The sequence below is a fragment of the Passer domesticus genome, chromosome 1 (assembly GCF_036417665.1).
Source record: "Passer domesticus isolate bPasDom1 chromosome 1, bPasDom1.hap1, whole genome shotgun sequence".
Taxonomy (NCBI): Eukaryota; Metazoa; Chordata; class Aves; order Passeriformes; family Passeridae; genus Passer; species Passer domesticus.
This window is the reverse complement of record NC_087474.1, coordinates 90,029,845-90,048,496: the sequence shown is the minus strand read 5'-3', so window position 1 is coordinate 90,048,496 and position 18,652 is coordinate 90,029,845. Positions and strand designations below refer to the sequence as shown.

The window sequence follows — 18,652 nt, the reverse complement described above, 5'->3', positions numbered from 1 at the left end:
CATCTAAGCAGCCGTTAAAGGCAATGGAAACCTTGTCAATACAAACTAGGGAGACCAGAATGATTGATTCGAAGAAGTTAAGGAATATAGAGCAGAAGAACACAAATTACTGTTCTCCACAGCCTGTATTGACTAAATTTCTACAAACCACAGTGGAAGTTCAGACACCTGACTCACACATAAACATTCATATTCGTGAGCCCCTGAAGTTAGGTATGACAGATCTCACTTTGAGGACAGTCATGCCACTATAGAGTGGCTCTTTTAGTGTCTATGTGCCTGACCTCCCACTCTCTCACTTCAGCAGGAGACAGAAAAGAAACCTAATAACAGTGACCCTTCACAGTAAGCACTTCAAAGGGCTGGCAATTCTGTTATCCAACACTAATTAAAGATGCAGCTGAAATAAAGCCCTAAAATCTCTATGCAAACTACTTCAATTTAGGAAACAGTTTTGTCATTTTTTGGGGTTTTTTTAATAGTCAACACTGTCAATTTTTCCTTTTTTTTTCAGGAAAACAAATTAAAAAAAAAAAAAGAGAACAAACCAAAAACCGACACAGCATACAAGTAGAATCTTATTTTCATTTCAGCCAGCCAGCCTCTGAAAACATCAGGTATGTTTTCACAGCTAGAGACATCCCTGCAATTGATCTTTGAGAACTGTGCTACAGCATGGGGCTTTGAGCCAAGTTTCATTATATCTGTTCTTGGCTGCATTTCAAGTCACTCAGCAACCCTTTTTCCCTTTTGCTCTTTCTTCCCCTCCTAATTTTGTTCTCAGGACCCACAGGGCTAACGTTTTACAGTAATTCAACAAAACATGCAATGCAAGAAACTTGAATCTGTGAAACCACTGCCCTCTCCCCTAACCTAACTGCAGGGAGGTCAGAATGAAGAACAGCCTAGAGAAATGTGGGTTTTGTACAGTGACCCTTCACATTTCCCTTGAAGTGAGCCCAAGTTCAAATACCCTAATAAAGAAATTTTCATACTGGGGGAAGGGTGAACATCCTCTGTCCATTTGTGTCCACAGCTATTAGTGCCTACAGCAAATTTTATAACTACAATTTAATTGCAACTAGCTTTACTATTTTTGTTTCTACAAAAATCTCAATCTTTAGTAAGACATCAATTTATTCAATTTATTTCAGTGCTGCTGTCCAGCACTAAGTATTATGGGCTAACTGCATGACAGTTACAAGTATGCCCTTTTTATTCCACAGAGAGATGTTATTTAAACAAATATTTTGTAATTTTGAACTATGTTATACTACCATGTGTTTAAGAAAAACAAACTAAGCTTCATCCCTGTGTGCCCCTTCCTGTGCAATGTACTGTTCTGTGCTGGGTAGTTGTGATTACCAGCTGGTGATTTACTGGGATGCACAGACTTATCCGAGGCCGATGGGAATGCCAGATTCCTTTAACTGAAGGCAGGCACATTACATGCACATGCCCTGGATTGAGATTGTTACACTGGCAGAAATACCCACCCAAGAGACTGTGGAAGCTCATCCCAGGGGCTTCTGTGGAAGAGAGGGAGCAGAGAAAGCAAGGAAGGTGGGAACACACACTTCCCAGAAGACAAGACATCCATGGGAGTGCAAGCAAGCCTAAAGCCTTGTGGTGTTTAGGCTGCTCTGCTGAATTGGACTGGGCTTGCTCATACTGCTCAAAAACAAGCAGTGCTACACACAGCAGGCACTTGACTCTCAGAAGCTCCTCTTTCTCATGGAAACAAGCCCAAAAGCTGAATGTTTGCTGAGAACCATGTACAAAATAATGCAACAACATGTCCTGCTTCTAATCGTTTTATACACGCCAAAATATCCAGGGCTTTCAAACATTTACTCCTTGTCTGCAGCCAATTTACTTTCCTAATTGTCATGTTGTTTTTCTATTCTTTCCTGTGTAATAAAAGATAAGTGCATCCACTGAAAGTAAGGGATTCGCATTTTAATGTCCCTTATATCTGCACAGATAGGAGGGGGACCAGTGGACTTAATTAGGCCATATCTCCAGCATCTTCCACAGAAAGGACAAACATTCTCACCCCATGATAATGTCAAGACAGGATACTACAGACTCTATAAACTAAGATCTAGAGAATTTCCAGCAGCTTCAGTGAATATTTCTTATACAGGAAAAGTCAGAAAAATTAAGACCCTAAGGAGTTGATCAAGATGTCTTCCATCTGGACTCTTAACTACAAAATTATTCTTTTATTAGCAAATTTTGTTACAATGCTATTTTTACTCCCTCTCCATATTCTGACTACATGCACATCAGCTGCACTTATGATCTACTTTTACAAGAGGAATTTGCTTTGTAATACAAGTATTTGCTGTTATCTCTCAACAGCTTTCCCCCCCGCCTTCCCATGCACCCCTTTAGCAGCAGAGCATGAAACAGTTTAACATATCTTCAATGCTTTAAATTGACAAATATTGCCATTGATTTCAAGGGAATGGCCAGCGAGCACAGAGCTGCCTGATACATTAGCCATGATAGGATCATGGCTTTTATGAGGTAAAACAAATATATCCTAGACAAACATTTAGCTCTTAACACATGAACAAATACTCTCAAGCTGAATATGGATCCACATCTGATAGTAAATTTACCTCAGATATATGCTGCCTTTTTTGTGTTTGCTTTCCACAGAGTTATGTACTGGATTTCTACTGAAATCACTGTTTGTTGAAAAGCTGTTTCAAAGTTTGGCACATAGATGGCTGTGGAAACTGAATGCTATATTTATACCCCTGAACATGTGAAGGTTATTAGAGTACACACATTTACAAAGACAAATGCACTCAATGTGCAAACCAACTAATTCAAATTTTCACTAATACAAAATATATTTTCATTTTACATATGAGCTGGGTCATCAAAAAAGTAAACTGTTAGGCTATTTATAAACATTGGTTGATTTAAATAAGAAAATCTGGGAAGTTGCTTCTTGGCACCTTGGAATCAAAAATAGTAAATATTTCTCAGGAGTTACTGCACATGTAATATTTGTTCAGCCTGCCTAAATGTTATGGGCTCAAAGGAACTGCTTCCATTTGATGCTGATGTAACTCAATGAGAGTGAAACAGTGAAATATTACTACTGTAAATGCTGGTACTCCATTGCCCTCACAGCTCAAAACTCTCCACAAGCTAGCAGAGCCATGAGGACACTCATAAAACACTAATGGCCCCATCCAGCTTCCCCTGGTTCCTCCATCCACACCAATGGGGCAAGGAGCTCTATTTAACCTGATCCTAACCGTGGCCAGTGGTTTACCTTCCTACCTGGACTTCAGACTTCTCTCATTGTCATGATGTCACTAGGATCTAGACTCTTGGTTGGGTCTGGTCACAATCTCCAGGCTTGCCCTGCTCCCCTCCTGTGGGATGGGCCCTGACTGGCAAATATCCCAGGACCTTCTGCTTTTTCACAGCTCTGAAAAGATTTATCCAAGTACTTGGCTTAACACTGACAAAAATCCTGGCAAATAACTGATTCCTCATTCCTCTAGCTGCTTTACAAAGTATTTGACAAAATTTCCTAACTTACCACACCCTCTAGAAAAAAAATTAAGGCACTTAAAAAATTATTAAAAGTATTGGGACATAACAGGGATAACAAACAAAGCCAAGAAAGAGGCAGGAAGGTCAAATGTGAGCAAGCTATGAGTGAGAAAGCTGCAGGGCTGTCGGAAGTGAAGGGTCTTTCAAAGAGACAGGACACAGTGGCAGAAGAACTCTGAGAGAAAAAGGCATCCTGCAGTAAACTCACAGGCACATTCGTCCCAGGTTGCTGCTGAACTGGACAGAGATAGAAAGGACAAATAAGCTGCAGGCTACAAAAGCAAAGCAACATACACGTATTGTTCCTTCAGAACTGTTGCATACCAAAATTCAATCCTTCTGGATTGCTATTTCAACTCATCATAAGTCACTTTCCAGTTTGTAAGTGCTTTTAGAGTGCACCCATTGTCTTTATGCTCATATAATTAGGAAAGTATTTCTCATGGTTTTCTTTATTTCTGTGAAACATGTTATCAAACATTTATTCCATGTTAAAATAAAATGAACAATTTCTATTACCATCTATAGTCCATCACCCCAAAGTCTCTCCAAACTGAACTTTTTTTTTCTGTTTTGTCTTGTTGTGTCCTGCCCTGGACTGACCTCTCAGTTCAGGAAAATCAATAAATGTTATTCATGCTGGAACAGAGCTAAATAACAGCAGATACAATCTATGTTTGATGGTGATGGCTTTCTGGTTGGGAAACCCATTTTCAGAAAGCAATTTACAAAAGAACAAAATCCGCTCCTCTGGAATGAAATGGTAAATATTCATGGCCTTGAAACAGCAAGAAATGTTCACACATTATGTGATACTGATCCTTTACATTTAAGAGTTAGAAAGACCAGGTCCCTGGTGATCCATTAATACGTAAATGTGTGATACAACCTTGCTTCAATGAATCTTTTAATCTGAAGAAATGCTAGAGTTGGTGTTTAATTAAATGCCTCACTGAAACTCTTCATAAAGGTTACTAACTTTAGTTTACATCCAACAGCCATATAGGATACTACATCATCCATAAAGAAACACTGAAGTAATCTGTAAGTGCATATTGGAAGGAAACATATCCGCATACAGCTCTTGGAGTGGATGGCTACAGGACTCCGAATTTTCACACCAATGCTAGTCTTCTGCTATCCAGCTTTCTGGTATGCCTCTGGAAACAACATAATGCATGCAAGAGATGCAGTTTATCTGAATATATTCTAGCTTGATTTAAAGAAATAGTTAATTCCTGTTAAAATTGCAAACACAAAAATTAGAGATGCATGTAGGGTCCACATAAATTAGAGAAGTAATTAGGGTGCACGTAAAATAGAATGAAGGGCCTGAACTTGACATTCTGAGCTAGTGACAAAATACTTAGTCTGGTGCCAAAACAGTACATGGTGAAATCAAAATCTGAGCTAACTTGATCTGCTCAGGGGTTAAAAAATATATACAAACAATTTAAAAAAACCCACCAAGCCTGAAACCGTACTAAAGACATTTGAGTTTAAGGTGTATAATATTTATTGAATAGAAAACAAAGCCCTTGAAACCTCCTTCTATGTTATAGAAATGCTTAATTTATTTACAACAGAAAAAATGAACTCACAGCATCAGTAACATAGTGCTGTGACCTTATTATATTTTGTTCTGAATTCCATGTCTTGAGGCTGGATAAGTTACAATTCAAACACAGTGCAATCCATTTTCAAGGAGAATCAATTTTCAGGGTCTCAAGGGACAGCAGCACGTTGCTTCAGCCCAATTGTCTGGCACTACCAGGAGCTCTCAGGTGGCTCAGGAGGGATGAAGCTAAGCAAAAGATGAAAGATCTGCTGCAGACCCACAGCCTTGTTAATGGGAATACTGTACTGCACAGCAGTGAAGTTAAAGAGAGAGCGAAAGGAAAGGAAAGGGAAAACCAAGGCAAATAAAGGAGAAAATGTCCTGTGGAATACAACAGCACAGAAGAAATTAAAACAGACCATGGAAAAAAGATAACTCACCTCTCCTCACGATTCTGTCCCACACAGACACGTCCTCCATGTCGAGGGGTTGGATTGCTGCAGGAACGCTGACGAACTTGAAAGCCTATTCCACAAGTGGTGCTACAAGGTGACCAAGAAGTCCATGGTGTCCAGCCTCCATTTCTGGTAGAATAAAAAGCTCAGGCTCTGTCATCTGTTATACATAGCGAATGGCTGATTAGGTGTGACTGACAGCAGAATCTGGCCTACTAATATTTCTGTAGAAGTCTTTAATACTGCATCGTGCTCCATTTCTTCAAGAATACTGAACCAAAATAAAGATGCTATGATATTTCATATTCCATGCTTTGCAATGAATTTGCTTTTGCTTTTAGCAACTGCTAAAATTACCCCCTTACACAAGAATTATAAAGACATGAAGATATTTAGTTGCTTTTGGTCACTTTGTTCTGGGTAAACTACATATGCAAACTCCTGGATCAATGTTCTGAAGTTAACTTTAAATTACATATCACTTTCAGGGAGATTAAAATGTCAAATTTTGCTACCTTTCTGAAAGGAAAGTGATTAAAGCCTGGAGGAAAAGGAGGCTCAGAGGACACCATATTGCTCTCTACAGCTACCTGAAAGGAGACTGTAATGAGGTGGGGGTTAGTTTCTTCTCCCAGGCATTGATCTCTTGATTTTAACAAGGGACAGAATGAGAGAAAATGTCACCATGTTGTGTCAGGAGAGATTTAGATTGGATATTAGGAAAAATTCCTTCACCAAAAGGGTTGTCAAGCATTGGAGCATGCTATCAAGGGGAGTGATGGAGGCACCATCCCTGGAGGCATTAAAAGACTTGCAAATGTTGTACTTGGGGATATGGCCTAGTGGTTGACTAGGCAGTGCTTATTAATGGTTAGACTCGATCTGAAGTGTCTTTTCCAGTCCAAATGACTCTATGACACTAAAGTAAGCATTAAAATGCATTAGTTCTCAATTTCAATTAGTTCTAATTTTCGGTTAGTTCTCAATTTCAATTTCAGGTTATTCTGATAAGATGTCAATACCTTGCCTGCAGATTAACAAAAAAGCTAAAAGAGTTCACACACTTGTATGTACCTTGCATATGTGAAATTTTGGAAAGGACTCTCACGTGCCCCACCCACCACCCCCACCAAAAAAAAAAAAAAAAGAAGAAAAAAAAAAAAAAAAGAAAAACCAAACACTTCAGCTGTTATCCAAAGCTTTAAAAGGTTTAAATGGCTATCTTGCAGTTTTTGTGCTGCTAGAACACAAACAGAAATAAAGAAAAAAAAACCCTAAACTATATTGATCTTTTGATCTTTCATCATAAAAGCAAAATTTCAAACATTGCCTTTCTAATATAGCAGTGTTAACATAAGTAAGATGTTAAAACAGTAGTGTAATAATGCCAAAGGTAGAATGCAAATCCAGTCCCAAACCCCGTTCCAAATTCCCTTCTAAACCTGACAGCTGTTGTCTGATTGTTCAGTATCTCACAGCATGTTTATCTTTTCTATCATTCTCCTGATGCTATATAATATATTGTTAGATCTTTAGAAATTCTCCTAAAATAGACTATTTTCACTTACACAGCTTGCAGTTACCTTGTGCAGAAATGTAATCAGTTTTATTCACTATCATAAAGTGATTGTGATGTTGAAAAAAAAAAGAAAAAAAACCAGAAAGAATCACTGAAAATAAGCAGAATGCACCAGTATATGTTTCATCTTGCAATTAAAGTATGTATAATATATGTGTAAAATGTTTTAAACATGAACTTCTGATGCAGTTCCAAATACATAATGTTCTGAGTCTCTTTGAAATGATCTGCTCTCACTGATTGGCTCTGGGAGTGGTCAAGTTCCTGAAGAAGACAAAAGAGTGGCTAAAGAGTTCTATACAGACTGATAATATGAAAACATTTTTCATTTCTCAGGGCAGAATGGGGGACTACAATGGTAATATGAGACCTCCAAAAAAGTAAGGCATTTCTAATTTCCAGAAAAGAAAGTTGTATGAATTACAGAACTGACACTATCCATACTTTGGATATTATGTAACACTGATTTCTTTTTTTCTTTCAGAGCTTTTGTTAAAATTACCTGAGAACATTATTTGGTATATGGCATTTGAAATGATTCTGTGCTCTCGGACTCATTCTCTCTCCTACAAAGTCTGAGAGAAATTTGCTAATGTCCCATTTGCCCTTTCATGCACAGGATCAGTAGATTTCAGTGGAGATTTCAAAGGGTTGGCTTTATTCTGATTAAGTTAAAACATTTTAAACCACAAATGATAGAACCTGAAATTGTCTTGCATACCTGGAACAGTTGGCAATCTCCATGGTTGGTCCTTCACACAGCCATCCTCCACACTGAGGAGCAGGACTGTCGCACACGCGCGTCCTGCAGAGGCAGGAGCCAACACTGGCCCCGTCAGTGTGGGTGCAAGGTTTCCACTGTGACCACGTTCCAAAATGTCCATCCACTGTCAGATTCCTCATCTAGAAACAAACACAACAAAAAAGTTTACCTGAGGCTTGGCATTCCTTCTCACAACCTCTTTATTCTGCTGTGCAGTAAGGTTTAGCCATCAGCTACCAACAACAGCAGTCTCCACTGGAGAGATACACCTTTCAGACAGCAATCTCCCCTTATAATTTCTACAGCTGCATAATTTCCACAAATTCTGACCAATCTGAGCCACTGGATGCCACCACCATAGCAATAACAGAAATCACAACTGTTACCTTTCACAACCATGCTTGCCTATATTTTGATTATCTTCCGTAATCCCCACTTCCTGAAATTTTCCAGTGAAAATGGAATCTGGGGACTGACTGTAAAAACCAAGATCAAAAGGAAGAGCCAGCAGAAGATAAGGAGAAATTAAGGAGAAATTCTCTATGAGGATGACGAGACACTTGAACAGATTTCCCATGAGAAACAGTGGATGCCCAATCCATGGAAGTGTTCAAGGCCAGGTTGGATAGGGCTTTGAGCAACAGGGTCAAAGTGGAGGGTGTCCTTGCCCTTGTCAGGGGGAGATTCAAACTAAATGATCTTTCAGTTTCCTTCCAATGAAACAATTCTAAACACAGATGCTGAAGGGTAACAAAACTGGGATGATCAAACTCAAATCTCCATGATGTGTGTCTTTTTTTTTGAAAACAGATTTTTTTTGTCCTTTTCATAAGGAGGAAAAGCGGTTTTAAATATGACAGTCTCTAAATGTTATAGAAAATTCTATGTATAAATCCTAGAAACATTTCCAAAATGCAGCACCTAACCCTACATGATGAAAAAGTTTGCTCCCACAGAATTCAATTCTCAACCCCTTTGGCTGGAAGGCTCAGACCATTCTCATCTCAATTGGAATGTTTCCATCAAGCAGCTGTAACACATTTAATATGAAATCTTCATTGCCAGATGAAACAAAATTAGTTAGAAAATGAGTTTTTCTAAAGAAAATGGAGCAGGACATGGGGAAATTCAGCTCCCAGCAAAGACAGATTTTGATAATATTCTTTTAGCAAGGTGTTAATCTTGACAAATCTGTGATACTAAATGGAAATTATGGCCACTTTTTCACTCAAATATGAAGGAATTTGGCTTTTGCTTGCCTCTTGTTAACTTTCAATCCAGACAACAGCACCAACAAGTGCAAGTAGCATTTAAATTCACTCTTAGTAAGAATAAATATGTATCACTTGTAGTCATGCATTTTTCATCCAATGTGTGAGAACAATGCTTTAATATTTGCTTATATATTCAAACAAGAATTACAGGTGTAGATTGTCATAATCAATCTAAAATGGTATCTTCCTTTACTATTTTTAGTATTTTAGGTGTGGTGAGAGAAGTATTTCACAAATACTTTGAAGATACAAGAGATTCAATTAGAACATAAAGCATGTTTCCACTGACTCTGTGGATGTTGGCTGATACTTTCCACTGTGGCACAGATGCCATAATTTCACTGCTAATTACAATTCCCACATTTTATTTTTCACAAGTATCATTTGTGCAAGAATGGCTATGTGTATATTCTGTCAGCTGCAATCCAACATAAAAATAATTCATAATTTCAAAATATGTTGACAGCTACTTATTGAAAATAACTCACCAACCTATGCAACCAACAGTTTACATTGTTTTACATGGGTTTTGTAAGACAACAAGAAATACTTCCTTTTAAGTGACCAACAGACTCATTCTCTCTTATACTGCTGGTCAAAGAAATATTTATAGTCCATAAACTAACAATTCTACGTCCGCAATCTAATTATGTCAGAGATGTGAAAATGCCTTTACTGTTTTCTGTTTCTGTGCTCCATCAAAACATCTTTATTGTTGTACCTACAGTTACAAACTAAAGCTTGTCTATGGTTACACAAGCTAACAGCTGTCTATGTTTACCACAATACACATTAAGTGGCAGAGAAGTATACATAAAACATAGCTGAAAGCTTGAACTCAGAAAGATAAATTGATGACATATTCTCGTTCTTCATTATTTTTACTTGCTCATATAAAGATCATCCCACTGGGGTTTCTGCTGTTCCCCATGACTCACCTGCTCTCTCCCTCTGTGAGTATCTCCCTTTCAGAAGTGATATCAAACAATTGTATCATACGACTGCAGGAAAGCAAAATGTACTGATGAGGGGCCTTTGCAGCCCGCACCAGAATCCATGCCCATTAACCTTTCACCATCTGACACCTCAAGGGAAAAATCACAGCCAATGACAATCACATCTTGGCATGGCTACACTCTGCTTTCCCTCTCTATCACCCTTTTGTCACCCTTTCTCTTCTGCAGATACCTTTAGACATTTCTTCCTTCTTAATGTTCTCCAAATATCCACCTTTGTCTCAAGTCTCTCTGCACCCACCTCATCTTCCTGCTTTGTGACTCTGCACTCTGAGTAAAGGTCAAAATTTTTAACTCTGTCAAGAGATCTTTGGTTTGCAATTACTTTTGGTATAGAATTTAGAGACTCTGTAGAGTTTCCTGAAGCTCCTAATGAATTCAGAACCTATACTACACTTTCTCTAGGAATAATTGTAAAAATAAAGCCATTTCATGTTGCATACTTCTGTTAAACAAAAAACAAACAAACAAAACCAAAACAACAACCAAAACCAAAATCCTGAAAAGCCTTTTTAATTTTTTTTTTTTACTTTCCTTGTAAAAGCTCCTAGATATTTTAAGTGATGGATTGCAAGTTGTCCCACTGGAAAATATTTCAAAAAAACAATGAGCCTTCACTGCCATAAAAATTATTGGATGAATAATAGGGATACATGACCAACTGGAAAAGGCTCAAATGTGCCATAGCATTAATTAGTGTCCATATTTATGCACAATGGCTGTAGTCATGCCAACTGAAACAACAACCTAAAAATCAAATTGAGAATTAAATCACAGCAAGATAACCAAAATAACCACATTTTTCAAAACTGATCTTCAAAGACCAAAGATGGGAGCACAGACACTCATCTATCTCTCCTATTCACCACTCTCCTCTACCATGACATGCCTACAAGTACTCAGCCATATGAATAATTCTGTAGGAAATAATTTCTCAAAGGAAACTGATCAGACTTTTTATTCTGGACTTAACTATTGTATAAACAGACCTCTCTCTGATCCAATTTTAAAAGAAACTGGTCATTCATTAATCTAAAAAAATTCTAGAATGTTAAAATATCCAGGTAATTTTACTAATTAAGATTCTGGAAGCAGTTGGGACCAAAAGAGGGAGAGTAGGTTTTGAATATTCTGTTATGTTCTGCTTGCAACAGTGTCTTGAATATATATAGCACATGTTAAGGATGCACATAGCTCAGTTGCCTGAAAAATTAAATTAATTACACCTTGGCTTATGTATCCTGTGAGAGCACAGCACAAAAAAATGCTATAAAAACAAATATTTGAAAGCCTCGCTAAGCAAAATTGTAATTGATTGCAGTTTGCCAGAATACTGTGTTACTTCAGAGGAAAGTTTCTGTGAAGTTTTAGAGTCTGTTCGATAATGTTACTTAGTGTATAAGGCTTTAAAACAGTAAAGGTGTAAACCCACACGTTTCATTTTAAAGAATTCTAAAATCTTCCTTATATTATGCAAGTTCAATCTGCTCAAGTACAAAATTTCTTTGGAGTTTCACCAGGTCTTTGAATATCGAATCAGCAGAATAAGTTTCACAACAATTGATAAATTTCTAAGCAATTAGGTGCTCCCCAGCATTGACTAGACTGCCATATCCTGTGTACATGTCATATAATAGATACTAAATAATTGTTTTTCCAGCTGAACTAAACAGAATGGAATTATGCTTTTAAATTATTCCTCCCTCCACCCCATCTTGGCCTTGTGTTCTAGATCTATGAAAGAAAATAAGGCCTAGTACCACAATTCAAAGACTGAGCACATGAGCAGGCTGACTGCCAATTCAAATATCAAAAAATAAGGCATTTCAGTAATCACAGTATTTTCCCCAAAGCTGCTCCTGATTTCGGCTCAAATGCTAATGAAAATTAATCCAACACAGGCCTGTTTTATTAGTCCTCTAGTGAGAAGGTGGAGGCAAAGGATAGGACACGACATAAACATTTTAAAAAAGTTTTAAAAATTTGAAAAAATGTTCAAACAATTGCCATTTAATGTCAAACATAGTCAGAACACAGGTGCACATTCTCAAGGCCCTCAGAATCAGTGTAGTGTTTGTATCTATGAGGCTGCTGCAACACATGCAGAGAGCACAAGTCAGAGCTGAAAGAACTTTATATTGATTTTGCACATCTCTAGTTCACAAACAAAGCCCAGCTTAGGAGAGAGAAGTGTCATCAAGATGCCAAAGGGAGCTCGTAAACACATGGAGATTAGAACACAAATACCATTTGAGCATAAGTGTATAGATACATGTGCTTCACTGGTGAGAGGGAACAAGATCAAGAAGTCCTTACTAGGAATGAAAGTAGAATTGAGTTAAAATGGCTCCCTCCTCATGGGCAGAAGGACAAAGCAGCAAGAATCTCAAAAAAAAAGAAAAAACACCAAAAAAAAACCCTCAATAGCACAAGAAAGATACTTTTTGCACGCTTTCGAGCAAGGGAAAATAATGAATATTAAAACAACCAGAATAAAATTTTAAATGAGAGTTACATATCAAGTTTGTAAGTGCTTTTTTTATATTATATTGAATTTATTCAAAATAAATTTTTTAAGAGAAGTGTTAAGGCACTGTAAATATAAACCTTGCATTTATAGTAACTATCACCTCTGTTGTTAATGTGTGTGAGCCTTAACTCATGGAATTCAGTCTTCCAATTCATGGACTTTAGAAGATGTTATTTGTCTTTTTATATTACAAAAAATAATCGTAAAAGAAAAGATTATACCATTAGTGATTAAACTTTTTCAAAGCACATAATGGAGAAAAATTCTGCAGGGAAAAATATGTCAATATCACTAATCGTAGCATTTGTTTTCAAGGTGAAAAAACAGACATTACAGATAAAAAAACATGAAATTACTCTAAATAACTTTATCATAGAAGTAGTTTAGTAAGAAATAGAAAAGAAAGTAGGTATTCTGCTAAGATCTGATGGGAAAACTTAAGGAAAATAACATTAAATGCAGTTTTCTGAGCTTGAAAAATCAATGCCAGCTCATTTTCATGAAATTCACATGGAATCAAAGGTTTCAAGAGACAAATGAATGCATTTGGACTTACTGGACACACGGTAATGCTTTGCTCCCACTGACTCATGCTCAGACTTTCTTCCAGCGTTGTGCACTTCTTCATCACCATGTCCCAGCCACAATAAGGGTCTTGGGATCCAATGCATGCACTGTGGATGAAAACCAATTAGATAAGCAGGACATTTAACTTCATTTGTACTGACCAAAGATTTCTAAATAACTACGTAACATCCCTTGGCATTTTATAGGCAGATAGTGAAATTGATCCCTGTTGTGGTATGGCACAGACAAAATGACCAAAACCAGAAGAAAAATAATTTTAATGCCTATATAAAACTAGGATTTCTTTTAAGTGCATAGCTGAATTTCTGTCTGCATGCATGGTATGTTGTCTTGACTGATTGTTGTACTTAATTACTAGAGAATTACAGAAATTCATAAAGAGGGTATAATGTCTGCTCCAAGTAAAAATTTCAAGAGGTTACAGTTCTTAGTCTTTTCTGTCAGTTTGGAATAGTAGATATCACCTTTTTCAGAAATCAGAGGACAGTTTCTGCTCTTTGAAATTAATTAGAAAACTTTCTGATCTGTTTTCTGCACTTCTATAAAATCTCTGGAAGTTAGTTCAAAGGGGCACTGGTGGCTGTCATCATGCCTCTTACATATCACATACTGCACTCAACACTGTCTCCTAAAGGCACACGAGGAGGGAAAGAAATGGATTACACAGAAGGATGGTAGTTCAGTTTCATGCAGACTCTGAAAGATCCACTGTACAAAACTAGAAGTTCATTTCTTATGAACTCAATAAGTGGCAGGTTTCTCTTGCCAAGGTCTAGTGTTAGCAGTCCAGGCAATAGGTCTGCAGCTTCATATCTAAAGATCATAAGAAAGGAGGAGGAACTCCCATCATAGTGAAGCACAGTACAATTGGTTAAACACTTGTAAGAAGACCTATAAACTACACATAAAAATAATGCATTTAAACATTTTTTCTAGATTGTAAAAAATGTTAGACTGATCATTTTTGTTCAACTCAAATCCATGGGCATTATCCATCTCTCTTTAATTGTCTGTTCCCATCACATCTGTTGACTGAAGAGCCACAGAGATGATTAAGTACCTGGAGCATCTCTCCAGTGAGGAGAGGCTGAGAAAGCTCAGAGAGCTGTTTAGCTGAGAGGGAGAGGGAGAGGGAGAGGGAGAGGGAGAGGGAGAGGGAGAGGGAGAGGGAGAGGGAGAGGGAGAGGGAGAGGGAGAGGGAGAGGGAGAGGGAGAGGGAGAGGGAGAGGGAGAGGGAGAGGGAGAGGGAGAGGGAGAGGGAGAGGGAGAGGGAGAGGAGAGGAGAGGAGAGGAGAGGAGAGGAGAGGAGAGGAGAGGAGAGGAGAGGAGAGGAGAGGAGAGGAGAGGAGAGGAGAGGAGAGGAGAGGAGAGGAGAGGAGAGGAGAGGAGAGGAGAGGAGAGGAGAGGAGAGGAGAGGAGAGGCTTCAACATCAGGAGACAATGTTGCAAGAAAGGGTGACAGAGCATTGGCACGGATAGCCCAGGGAGCTTCTGGAATCTCCTTCCTTGGAGATATTCAAAAGCCAACCAGACATGTTGGCTGGTTCTGGGAGGCCCAGCAAGCATTGGACCAGATGACCATCAGAGACCCCTGCCAACTTCAAGTGTTCTGTGATTCTGTCCTAACTAATTTATGTATTTTATTGATATTTCTCTTTATCTCTGGCACTCCTCATGTACGTCCATGTTAACACCTGACCAAATGCAGACTTACTAATTCCCTGGAGTGTTATTCCAAAATACCATAATTATAAATTTCAAAGAATTCACTTCCACATTCCACTTGGCAGTGTGAATTGCCACTACCATGTGGGAGCATAGTTGTCATCTGCAAAAAGGGCACAATGTAAGAGGCATAACAGTCAAAATGGGTATGACTACCCCTAATCAGGATTCCAGCCCAAAGATAAAGCTTTTTGTTTCAGGAATTTGCTGTTCAGAAGAGAGTTCTCACTGTTGGCTTCTGCACCTGTGAGCGCTTAGCATTTTTGTAACTCAGGCGACACATATTTCCATTTAACTATCTAGAAAGTGAAAAACAACATTAATGCAAATTATGGAACGTTCTAAGCATCTTGGTCTCCCAGAGTTTGCAAGATATGATGTCCAGTGTTCTCCTTCTGTGTATCTCTGATAAAGCATGTATTTGATGAGAAAAGAATACAAAAACAAATTAAAGGCCGACAATGCACAACTGGCAATGTAAGCAATGGTAACACCGAAATGAGAATTTGTGCCTCAAAGCTGAAGGGGTCGATTTTCTAACTTCAAAGTGTTCATATTTATAAACTCAGTTATTATGCTTTAAAAACTTTTTATTAAAAACAAAAATATTTCAGTCTTTTGAAATATACTTTCACTTAGAACCATACTCCCTCTTTAGTGGGAGTAAGCTGATCCTTCTCCCACTCTGTTATTAGACCCCATTTCCCCTTTTGCTTTTGTTTTCACTTTACCTTTGATTCAAGCAAATAAAAAAAATCTTTCACCTTTCACTACAAGTCAGTCAGACATTTTTTGACTGTCCTTACAATTTTCTGGTATCAGAACAGATCCTAGTTCCATAAAAGAAAAGAAAGTTCTTATACTGCCATGACAAAGAATGTTTGATCACTCTGCGAACACTGAGTGGGGTTTATTCAGTAGCTGACCAAGTTTGGAACGTTCTGCAGCAAGGTAAAATGAGGTGAATCTTTTCAGTATTTAGTTAAAAAGATCCACTGAGTACATGAAAATTATCATTTTAAGAAGTTAATAACTCAGCTAACCTCATGCAGGTGACAAGAGGATAACTTCCTCCACAAATCAGAGGTATTATCATTCTTCAGCAATGGTTTTCTTTATGGTGCAATACAAAAATTAATCCTCTAAACATATGAACTATTTCAAACAAAGCAGAGAGACATATTCATCACATGAGAAACTCTAGTTTTGCTGAGATTTTTTTCACTAATGTGCTATTTGTCCCAGACATTAATATATCTAAGCCTCATATTGTAAAAAGTTTGATTTTTTAAGTCTTATATCCAGAGAGAAAAATAAACAAACAAAACTACAAAACTGTAATTCAGTATCATCAACCTCCTCCAGCTCACTGTGTCAGACATATTCAGGAGAAGTGGCAGGACCTGACTGAAATAGCTGTCCTGTTCTCAAGTATTGTAAAAAAATTCCTTTCTGTTCTCCACTCTGGCTCACATCTCAGAGGGTTTTCTTATTTCTTTTTTTCAGATCACCTATATCTCTGAAAAGCGTACATAGCTTCTTGAAAATTTAAAACAGGGTGGTAATATTAGGGTAAGTTTTTATCCTTATTGCCTAATTATGTCACCTTTTAAAACCATTTTCTTTCCTTTGAGGGATGATTCCTTTGATTTAATGTGTGAGCAACAGCAGCTAATTACTTTTATCTACTATGTCTAGATAAAACAGAGAAACATAGCAAAATAAGTTAACAGATAAAAAATCGATAGAATAAAGCTTGTAAGTACAAAAAATATCAGAACTTCTATCTTAAATGGGAAATTTAAAGGGACTTAATTCGCACTTATATGTCCTTAGGAAAACTTCCTACTGTTTTAAGTCTTTTTTCAAGAATCTCGCTCCCAAGAGATACCAGTAAGAGGAACAGCTTCAATGTGTACATGAAATAACAAAAGAAACTATACAACATGGCTGTCAAATTTATGTCTATTTTATGTAACTAAGGAATGTCAAAAATCAGATACGACTACACATCTTCATCTCCTTTTCCTCCCAAATCTCTGTCTAAATTAAAGTCATTTTAGATGCCACTATTGAAAAATTACATAAATTTTAAAGTAGGTATTAGGTATTTCATTTGACAGGGCCCTTTCAGACTGTCACACAGCAAATAGCAGAGCTGGATAATATATGTTGTCATCTTGTCTCTAGAAGTATACCTTACATCTCAATTTCAGCAGAGAATGAATGTTTTGTCTGTTAATCCCAGTAGGCACCAGCTCACATCTCTAAGACTTCACATGATTTCTCCCAGCACTGCTAAAACTGGCAATTTTGTCCAGGAAGGAAATTCAGGAATTAAATTAAACTGGTTCATTTGAAGACTCTTGATGCCACTTACCCTATTGAGTCAGCACTCTCTGCAAAAACATTCAACAGCTTCTGGCTTCTCCTGACTGATTCTTATTTTCCTCTGTGTTGTCACATCACTTTTTTTTACCAAATGTAAATGACAGGTAGCAGAGTGTGTCTCCTGCAAGGCACACATTTGGCAGTGATGCTACACTTCAGCAATGAGCTTTGACTGACTACTAACAGAACTGTAAGCGACCTCACTCTAAAGCAAGTCAGTAAAAGTCAGGTTATTTCTTCAGCTATATAATAATTATCATCAAGTAGGCCATAAAAATTGTCCTACTTCAGTAATATACTTCAGTTATGTTTGAGATGATTTATTGAGTCAGAAAATAAGGCAGAATTGAACAGAATGCAGAGCAAAATATGTTAAAAATCCCATAGACTTTTAGACTAAAAAGACTTTATGAGTGTTGCAAAGGAAAAAAAACCAAAAACAACCCCCTAAGTTTAAAAACTGAACATCATTAATTTCAAAGAGATTTTAAATTTCCCTTGAGGGGTAGAATATAGTCTCATATGAATATGAAAGTGCTAATCAGGTATCCTTTTGAGCTGTAGCATTTTATTCATACAATATATACAAATGCAAGAGGTGCATCATCTAAGACTGTCCAATAAACATTTTTCTGTCTTATACACAGCATTTCAAAGAACTGAGTCTCCTGACAATTTCAATAATTTCTACTGAAATATCCATGCCTATATAGTCCCAGTTACCACCAAATGTGACCTGACACTTTGTATATCAGGGGTCACCACCTTATTTTGCAGAAGACAGGTTCATCACTGCAAATTCAAACAGAAAAGTGAAGCTATAAGCCTGTCTCATGTTCCAGGTGCATGGCTCTATCCATTCCTGAATGAATATGTGAATGTGATACCAGACAAAGGTAACTATCAGTGTTTTCATTACTACCGGTGTTGCAGCTATATACATATATACATATGTGCAATGAAGAACAGGCATATAAAGATACAGAAAAATGATCCAGAAGAAGATAAGTGGTAGGGACACAACTTATAAAATCCCAAGTATCTCAAGCTAAGATGTCAAATATTCAGAATACTGCTTAAACCTCACCTGAATGGGTAAGAAAATCAAATCCTTTAATCATTTTGGACACTGAGCAGACTACCATTGCTTCCTCTTATATTAATTTTTGTAGCATAGTCCAAATATATTTA

At 37.4% G+C, this 18,652-nt stretch overlaps 1 protein-coding gene across 4 annotated transcripts in view; it reads right to left on the bottom strand.

Annotated features, from left to right (window-relative positions):
- The window catches only part of SEMA5A (semaphorin 5A), a 315,396-nt gene that overhangs the window by 71,092 nt on the left and 225,652 nt on the right, over positions 1-18,652 (bottom strand). For all 4 annotated transcript variants that reach the window (XM_064428870.1, XM_064428877.1, XM_064428886.1 and 1 more), the window contains 3 exons: positions 13,314-13,431; positions 7,896-8,077; positions 5,581-5,724 (listed from right to left, as the gene is read on the bottom strand). In XM_064428870.1, coding sequence (XP_064284940.1) covers positions 5,581-5,724; positions 7,896-8,077; positions 13,314-13,431 — 444 coding nt within the window. The remainder of the gene's footprint in view (positions 1-5,580; positions 5,725-7,895; positions 8,078-13,313; positions 13,432-18,652) is intronic.